Raw genomic sequence first — 10,346 nt, 5'->3', positions numbered from 1 at the left:
TCATCATCTTAGGGTATCTCCGCGGGGCTTTTTCGTCTTTCTTCTGCACATTTTCTCGAGACAGACGCAAGGACGAAATTCTTCAAAGTCATGGGTCTTTTATTTTTCTTCTTTCCTAGAATAGGACTTTTATCTACTTTATCGTTAACCAAATTGCTCTTTGCTGGAGTCTGTGAGCTGCTTCTGTTAATTGTACCTTCTGAATCAGAACTTGTGATTCCATCAGCAGTTTCTGCATCTCTGTTGAAGGACTTAAGGCTTCTATGCCCATTGCTTGGAGCACATAAACTCCCCAGGAACCCATTCTTCATCCTGCGGCATCTTCTTTTCTTTCTACGAGCCAAACTGCTTGTAGCATTTCCTTGGAAATTGACCTGACCTTGGGAAGCAGGTATTGATCTATGCCTATTGATGCATCAGAATGGTATGATGGAGAATCTTCGGTACTCGTGAGATCAGTTTTTTTCATCTTTGCTTTTACCCAACAATTCAGTCAGTAGACGCACCTTACGGTTTTTTTCGATTAAGCTCAGACACAGCTCCAGCAATACCTCATCACTTTCAGATGACGCATATCACAATCATCTAATTCCAATGAAGGATGTTCATATCTATGAGTCTCGATAGCATTCGGAACCGTACTCGCTATCCCAGGGGATTCAAACCTTTCACCAACTCCATCTGTTGATCACATGCATATTTTCCTGTTTGATGTGTTTCAGTGGCATCCTTAACTATGCACTCCACACTTGGCTCAGGAAGCTTGGCACCAGCAATTTCATTATCTTCTAAATCGGGATTATGAAGTTGCAGAGAGGCCACTGTTGCAGAAATCAGAAGCAGTGTTATTGCAGCAATGAAGTTCCACTTTCAGTTGCAAAGCAGGAAAATACTTAAGCTTATTTAGATGTCCCTTTACTCACGGTAGACATACCTTTTTCATCTAAACGAAGCATTTTCCGCATAAGGCTAGAAATAACTTCTATTTCAGCATAATTTTGAAATATGGATTCCTTGTTTATTGTATTCTCTAAGATATCAGTTTTCCCAGGAAAAAAATAACCAAACAATTAATGTTATAATTTAGTGGTAAGTACCATGTAAGGATTAAGCTAATGGAGATATTACCTATGACTGGTATATTAACATTCACACAAGCAATATCACTGGATTTTTCTTGAGTCACATTAATCTTTCCAGCCTGCTGAAAATTCGATGAACACTCCAAGCATCCCCATGGGATGGAACATGGGAACACGAGCCAAAGGATTTCAATTTGCTACTATTATTAGTAACAGTTCTTTCTTCATTTATACTGCCTTTGTCCCCAGTTTCCGGAAAACAGTTCTGGCAACACCACCATCTGAACTTCGGAACAAGTAAGGAGGAAGCTTACAGCTTTTCTCTTTAATATATTCCGGCCACCATCCAATGCAAATGGCCAGATTTTCGTCCAGTCTTTCTTGCGCATCTCACACATATCCCTGCATTTAAATCAAAGGGATTTTATGAGGAAGACTTCCAACATGACCATCAATGATATCAAAGAACTATATATCTGCAGCAGCCAGTTATGGATATCAAATCTTGTAATAAGTTATCCTTGATTTATAAAGAGAATTTACAAGCAAAGACTTCCACATGGAAGTTAACGCACCACATATAGCAACTAGCAATGAGGAAGTGTGCTCAAGAAATATATATCTGCAAAAAGCCATTTATACATATTTGTTTGAAATTGGCCTCAATAGTCCATTCCATCTCCTACAATATGTTAACAAATAATAAAATACCTCCACTAATGCACTAATTTATAACTAGAATGTCCGAACATTTTATCCGTTCCCAAAAGCGTGGAAAAAGTCACCAAGCGCACACTCAGACAAGCAAGCTATGAAGTTACTGAGCACAAACATGTAGTAAATAGAGTTGAGGAACTGCAACATATACAAGAGCACTGAATGCTAAGGATCATGCTTACCGGATAGAAAATGTTCACACTTCCTAGTATCAATGTCTCAGCATTGACGAGATCTCTGGATATTGAGTCGTTTTTCTATGGGTGATTCGACAGACTTGACGACAAGATTAGAACTGCAACTGTGAGCTTCCTCGACCACAGTAGTTTCTCCATTTTGTGTGACTAACTAATTGATAACACCAACATGCAACAAAATTAGATATGTCATGAGCATTTAATACAATATTCATAGCAATGTAATCAATATGCATGAATCCTAAGATATTAAGTATGCCACAAGAACCGAAGCACACACTTCATAATTCATTGGAAATTCAAGATGAAATAACATTCGAACAGTAAAATGGATACACTAAAAGGATAAGAAGCTGGAAAGCCCCTATATATGGTGATTTATTACATAAAATAATAACTTACAGCAGATGAGTGAATACTATTCAAAGGGAACAAAATTGGAAACCCTAATTCCCAATGAAATCAAACATAAACATGTGCAGTTACTAGTTAATGTGTTAATAACATCCTGATAAAATAAAACCAAAGCTCACCATCTATAACACAAGTAAATCATCAATTAACACCGATAAAGGTAAACACATGCTAGGGTTTTATCAGATAACATGAACTAAAGTCTTAATCCCTCTACATCAAAGCAAAAAAAAATCAACTTTAGAACTCACCTCGAAGCCTTCGAGTTTGATATTCAAAACTCACATGATCCATAAAATGAAAAAATTTATCTAGGGTTTCAAAACTATCGAATTCACGAGCTAGTGAACAGTGAACATAATTTCTAGCACCAGAGAACCGATGGAAGAAAACACATAAAATATCCCATAAAAGTGGAATATGAAGTCATAAAGCGAAACCAAAATGCCAAAATGGAAATAAAGGCTATACTTAACGTACTACAAACACAGTAAACTAGACCCAGATAATTGAACAAAAAAGATCTAGCTCAGCTTAACCTCATATTAATCGAAAGAAACGAAAGATCAAAAACAAAAGAAACCCAGACTCGGAATTGTGATTAGATCGGAGAAGAAGATACCTTTTTTTTTTTGAATTAGGTACCTGCTAAGGAAATCCAAAACCAACCCAGATTCGATTCTTCACGGCCAATCGAGAGAACGGTATCAAAAGAAAGAGCATTGATCGATCAAGAAGAGGATCGAATCTTTCCGAAGAGATCTGCAGTTTGTGTAAATTTGAGTGCGAAGTTTGAGAACCCTAAGCTTAACAAAGGAGAGGTTTGTCGATTCTTTTAGAGAGAGAAGAGAGAGAGGAGTGTAGACAAGAAAGAGTTCATCTTTTTGCCTTGAAAGTAGGGTCATTGTTGTTGTATTAAAATCATCTGTAAAATATCTATTGGTAAAATACATCATAGACCCCTAAACTATAATCATAAATTAGCCATTGAACTTTTAGAAACTACAAATAATATTAAGTTGTTAAAAATAATCATCTTGATGTTTATATTATCATAAAGTGATGAAGATCACTTGTACTAATTTGACAAAATCTAATGTTCATTTCATAATAGTTCAATAAAACGAATGATCATTTTATAACAGTTTGGTAAAAAATAACAATAATTTTCTGATATTGTGATTTGTATTAATTTAATAAATTTAGTGACTTTTATGTAATATTTTAAAGTTTAATGACTAAAAGATTATTTGAGTATAGTTTAGGGACCTATGGGTGTACCCAATATATGCAAATATTAATGTTAATTTTTTATATTTATTTTAGAGAGCAAACAAATGCTGGGAAAAAGGACCAATGGATTTAATCCACGTGGAAATGAGGTTCGGTTCTTATCGCATTTCCATTATGGTGTTGCCCTAGATTGGAATAGTTAAAAAGCGCACTTTCTCAGCGCGTTTTCTCCACGCTCCTCTCCTCAGCATTAATTTCCTTTTGAGTAAATTACGTATTTAATACATAAATTATCAATTTTGATCCGTTATAGTATTTAAACTTTTAATTTTATCAAATTATACTTAAAGTTAAATTTTTTTTCATTATAATACATCTGTTTAAAATTTAACGTTAATTTTGAAAAAATTAAAATATAAGTACTAATGGAAAAAAAATAGGTACTAACTTATTAAAGTTTTAACGTGAGATACTAAATAAATGAAAAATAAACATTATGTATTTTGAAAAAGTTAAAAATTTAAGCACTAAAATAGATCAAAACTGATAATTGAGATACTAAATACATAATTTTTTCCTTTCCTTTTTTTAATATTCACTGTCGTTCTGCGGTCTCACAGATGCCTTAGCACGTAAACAACGTTCGATTGGAGCGTGCGATGGAGTCTCCATCACAGAGCGTGGTTAGTTTGAGAAAAAACCCTAAGGTTTAATAAATTGGGGTAAGTGTTGTTAACCCTAAGATTAGGGTAAATAGGAGAGAAGGTTCATCCACTATCGGGTAGGTTCGGGCTTAAAGCAGTAAATACAAAAACTCATGTACTAACGGTGAAAAAACTTTCGCCAGTAAAACTTAATGTTTTTACGCGTCTTATTTTAACCACTGCAACTGCTATACTCGAATATGTCTAAAAATAATAATAATTTTTTTAACCACTGAGATAAGTTAGTTCGTTATTACGTATCTTATTTAAATATAATACATGACAACATTAAAATCTCGTCTGCGAAAAGAAAATCTACCACTAATATGTAAGATAATTACCACATAGAATAAGTCAATATAAGCGCTTTTGTTAATTGTGACGTGTTGGGTGTGAAAATAAATAAATAAAAGTTGAAGTCTTTAAATAAATAAATAAAAGTTGAAGCCTTTACTTGTAGAATAAGTATATTAAATCCCATTTGTTGTTTCCAAAATTAAATAATATTGAGTCGATTTGGAAAGGAAGTGTGTCCAAATATACACTTTCCCCATATATCCAATGTTAGTTGCTTGTCACTTTCATTTTACGATAAACGTTTAATCACCTCGGTTGTAGTGCTCGAATTCGAGATTTTTATAAATAACGATAATTTCTTTAACTACTAAAGTAATTTGATTCGTACGAGTCTAAACAAACGAGGACACATGTGATGACACTGTTACATGCAATATATGACTTGGATGGACAAAATCTTATCGATCATATGCTTCTCTCTGCTTATAATTTATAAGTACATATAAATATGAATAGTTTTTTAACATATATTATTATGTATTTACGTCTCGATCATTTAAAAAAAAAATTCTTTCTTAAAGTTATTCAATTTAAATAATTTTGTGTTTCGGATACATTTTAGAGATGAATATTTCGTCGGGTCAAATCGGATCACAAAATTTCAAGTTAGTCAAGTTGACAAATCATATTTTATAACTCAAGTTGTTCGACTTTCTGTTTAAATTTAATTGTAAATATTTATAATGTTACGGTACTAATTGATTTCAGGTTAAATAGCTTTCTAAAGTCATATATGATATACACATATATTATTCTATATCTTTTCGTATGTGATATGTATATATCATGTAGAATCGAGAGATTCGGCTCGAACTTGAAAACCAATATATTAATTACTAAAAAAAATTAAGTTATTCAAATCATATTTTTATAACTCAAATTTGATTTAAAAAATTTTTGAGTCGACTTTATGAAATTATATAGGGATGGGCATGAGATCTAAACCCGACGGATGGAGAGTATATATTGTGCGGGTCGGGTCAGATTTCGGATGGAGGAGTCATTATTTTCAGGTCGGGTCGGATGAACCAAAAATCTTATTCAACCCGACTCATGCTCATCCATAAAATTATCGTTCAAGCCCGGAAAGGGATACATCAGGGGAAAAAAATCATCCCCTCCTTTTCTCCCATTACAGCCATACACACACAAGACCCAATTATGTATCAAATTAGACAGTGAAACTCAAAATAAATGTTCTTTTAATGAGCTAATCTGCTAATTAGACAGTGAAACTCAAAATAAATGTTCTTTTAATGAGCTAATCTGCCCCAGTAACAAGCGGCTGTAAACGAGTCGAGCGGACTTTGATTATTGTTGAGTTCGAGTCGACTCGGTAAAAAATTTACGAGCTTAAAATTTTTAAATTTAACTTAAATTCGAAATTATGAATTAAAGCTTGAAAATGCTAGAAATAAAAAATCTATTAAATTCAACTCGGTTGAAGCTCAAACACGAACATAAATCTTAAGTACATGAAAATATTATATTATATTTAAAAAAAATCAACACATAAATGTTAATATTAATGATAATTTAATTTTTAAAATTAAAATTTTAATATATTATTTTTCGAGCTACTAGCTAATTTTTCAAGTCGAGTATTAAGTAGCTTGTTTCGGTTTGTTAAGAACTCAATTTAAGTCCATTTGAATCGAGTATTTATAAGTTTGAATAACTCACGCTTTATCTCGTCTCATTTATAATCCTAAATATTTTTAAATTTTCTACATCATTATCTATTATATCAACAATCACCATAACACGATATAATCAAATATATATTTTAGGCCGGAGAGTGTTGTTTGTAGCTTTATGTCAATTCCGGTGACTTTCTTCTTCTTCTTTTTCTTTTTGCATGCATGCGTCCGTATTTTTGCTTTAGTGAATATAGTAATTTATAGTAGGCATAATGACAAAATTACCCTCCAACATTTATATAAATAATTATTTGTCTCTTATATTTTTTAGTATTTTAGTCCCTCAAGGGTTTTATTTTGAAACAAAATATTTCCTGAATGAATGGAAATCGTTAGTTGATTAACGATCAATGTTTCCTATTAACGTGACAGGTTCACATGTGATGCCACATCATCATAAAATGTTTTGAACTATTTTTAAATGTAATTTTATAAATATATGTGTGATTAATTATAATTATAATTTACTCTAAAAATATTTTTTTTTGTTGAAGTGGCATCGTATATGGACTTGTCACGTTCGTATGAAACATTGACAATTAATCAACTAACAATTTTCATATGATAAGGGGACATTTTACTTATTGCATCTTTTTTTTGTTGCCCTTCTGGTTCTTAAGGTTTTAGTTTGACTAATCCGAACCGATCCGGATCGAACACCTGATTTTAGTGGGTGAGTATAGTTTAAACTTACATTTTAATCACTCGATTAAAAAATTATTATAAACATGTCACTAACCATTAAATATTATATGGATTTAATTTGGCTTGAAAATAATTTTAAACTAAACATTTATAGACTTTATTAATTTGGTTATAATCAGAATAAATTTAATTTAACTCTTTATATTTAAAAATTTTATTAGTTTGTAATCACCTTAACTTAATCGAAGAACAAGAATTCTATCAATTTAAGTTTTATTCTTCTATAAAATACTATATATTACTTTCCCGGTATAATAACAGTTTATATATGACCTCGTTTGGTTCGACAATATCGTAAAAAAAGATTAAATTAAAATATTTTTAAATATGAAGATTTAAATTTATGGAATTATAAAGGTAGAATGTATGCAACTAGAATTGCAATTGCAACAATCTTATTTAGATTTCAGACACAATTCAATTTCCCTTGGGATAATGCCTGCTTGATGACCTACATAAATGAACACATCAGTGCTGTTTCATTATCCTCAGAAAATAAACTCCACAGAGAGAAACTATACCTAAAATCACATTCGAAAAGTACAACAGTGAATCGCGGATAATAACCGGCTCTTACGGTTGATACGGTTCACAGCACCACCATTAGGGTTCACCCTTTTTTGGGCATGGCAGCAAGTCTGGTGTACATTCTTGCCATGGACTGGAATCCCCTCGTATCACCGGATCTTAAAAGATTGCCTGTCCAGTAGGAAAAGTGTTCATCGATGATATCGAGCATCAAAGCAGCTTAAACATGCACAGAATTTATATAGCCTATACAGGTACTAATATATCAAACCCCAAGAAAACACTAACTATTTCGGTCATATCTACTGATTGCTCGGAAGGCCGGAGGAAAAATAGGAATGGGACGGGAAAACAAAGAAAACGGGACACCGTTGAGAGGTTCTCAGGTGGGTCAATAAGGTATGCATTTCGCTTTTCGGTTTCTTCAGTTCAGCATAGGCATGCTATTTGGTTAACTTTACATTTTTTTCCCATTGCCCATCAGAAAGAAGAACAATATACATACACATCTCAGGTAGTCAAAGAATACTCCTAAAACAATTTGATATTAAAAGTAATCTTTACAACCCTAGGTAAATTCATATGTTAAAAACAGGAAAGAAACACAAACTTACCTGAATCACAGTTAGCGGGCTATCGGTTCTGGATGAGCCATTAAAGCTATTATAGCCCTACAAACAGACTGAAGTGTCCAAGCAGGACTCCATGCATTCTTCAATATACAGGCAAATCTCTCCCGTCTGTAGAAGCCATATTAACAAATATGGACCAAATTCTTAATTGAACATGGAGTTATACATCTTACATATTAATAATATGTACACTTAATGGAAGGGGGATTCGAATAATATATATGGCAATGAAATGGATGACAAAGCTCGACCTTCTTCCACCAGTAAAACAAGTTCTCGAGCAGATTATTTGTTCATATAGAAGATTGTAACGTTACCGAATTTAATTCTCATTTTCTGACACTATGACCAAATTACTCCTTGAAATCTGGTAGTTAAAACAAGGGTAAAGTACACCAGAGGTCACTGAACAATTGCTCAAAGGATCGTTTGGTCACTGAACTTTCAAAAGTTACAAAATTATCATTATGAATTTCATGACCATTTTGATAAAATTTAATGATGATTTATAACAGCTGGATAAATTTAACAACCATTTTGTAACCGTTTTCAAAATTTGATGACTATTTTGTAATTTTTGAATGTTCAGTGACCAAAACAATCATTTGAGCATATTTCAGTTAACACTGGTACCCATAAAACAAAGTCATAGATGAAAACTAAGGTTTTGCTCCAACTTGGAGAAGACAAAGTTTACTAAATGAAAGCAGAATCTTTTTTAGCCTCGTACGATCTTTAGGAGAGAACCGGTTCTTATTGACAACCTTGAATACTACCATTAAGAAATACATTCATAGTAAACGCACAATTTTGCAAAAACCAATACATATTTTGGTGTATAACCTTAAATACTTCATCAAGTTCTTTTATTTTGTTATGGCTTCCAAGTAAGTACTCAAATTTACCCCCGAAAAATAGAATGGAAAGTCATCGAATATGAATCAGATACTGAGATGCTATTGCTATCTTTAAGCATTAGCACATCTTTCTTTCATTCATTTTTATGCAATCAATATTCAGGTAGATAAAGGAAATCGTACCTTGAAATGCACATTGGGGTGAAATATTTTTGTTAAGAACCGAACTTGAGGGGGTTGCAAAGGGTATTGCTCAGGAACGGCAAAAGCTAGCTGAAACACTCCGCCTTCGTAAGGTGTCTCAGATGGTCCCTATACAAAAGAAGGCTACATAATTCAGACAATATCAAAACAACAATGTATGTACCCAGGATTCAAAGGTGAATATCGAATATAAGTAAGTATCTAGACATGAGTATATTCAATTAAAAAAAACTGTTATATATCTGCGCCTTCGATCGGTGTCTCCGACGGTCCCTATACAAAAGAAGGCTACATAATTCAGAAAAAATCAAAACAACAATGTACCCAGGATTCAAAGGAGAATATTGAATACAAGTATGTCTCTAGACACAAGTATATTCAATTCTAAAAGAAAACTGTTTCATATCCGAATATGTAATGCGAAAAAATCGTCTAGTGAACATAGTCAACAATAATGTTCACAATTTTCCTTTTTCCTCCATTTTTAGTTTAGGAACAACCTTAATAAGAGCAGTCCACTTGAATATGTTGGAATCATCACAAACAAGTTGAATATCGGGATCGGCCGCCTTCTCTCGCTGCACCTCTTTGTATTCCTTAAACAATCTTGCTCTTGATGCCTTCATACAAAGATTTCAACTAAATTAATCAAGGCGAGAATTGTTCTTCGAAGGAGAACCCATACTGAATTCTTAGGTAATCTCCATCTATTCCATAAAATATCAAGATCAAAATCTACAAAACATCGATTAACCTGCATTTCACGTCGCTTTCCAGGAAATCCAAAGATGCTTCAAAAAAATTAATATATTTCTGAATCGATTTGGCAGATTGCTGCAAAATTGAAAATAGAAAAGCAACTATGTTAAGAATTCTCCACTGAAAATGGATAGAAATTTTTACTGTTTGAGATCGAGCCCTAAGGGTTTGCGAGATCAGATCAAGTAGATAATTAAAAAAAACAAAACAAAGATTAAATCGAGCTTATTAGAATCTGACCTGATGAAGTTCCCTGA

General features: G+C 32.8%; 1 protein-coding gene across 1 annotated transcript; it reads right to left on the bottom strand.

Annotated features, from left to right (window-relative positions):
* Window positions 1-1,306: 1,306 nt before the first annotated feature.
* On the bottom strand, window positions 1,307-10,346 carry LOC120200983 (protein PEROXIN-4-like). The gene is made up of 7 exons (XM_039201686.1): window positions 10,330-10,346; window positions 10,085-10,164; window positions 9,831-9,950; window positions 9,310-9,438; window positions 8,361-8,377; window positions 5,047-5,085; window positions 1,307-1,484 (listed from the first exon to the last, which is right to left on the bottom strand). The coding sequence occupies exons 2-7, from the start codon at window positions 10,088-10,090 to the stop codon at window positions 1,307-1,309; spliced, it is 489 nt and encodes a 162-aa protein (XP_039057617.1). The 5' UTR covers window positions 10,091-10,164; window positions 10,330-10,346.

Source organism: Hibiscus syriacus, unplaced genomic scaffold (assembly GCF_006381635.1).
Source record: "Hibiscus syriacus cultivar Baekdansim isolate YM2019G1 unplaced genomic scaffold, ASM638163v2 tig00006715_pilon, whole genome shotgun sequence".
In the NCBI taxonomy this organism is placed as follows: domain Eukaryota; kingdom Viridiplantae; phylum Streptophyta; class Magnoliopsida; order Malvales; family Malvaceae; genus Hibiscus; species Hibiscus syriacus.
Note: the sequence above shows the minus strand (reverse complement) of the source record. Positions and strands in the feature narration are given on the sequence as shown.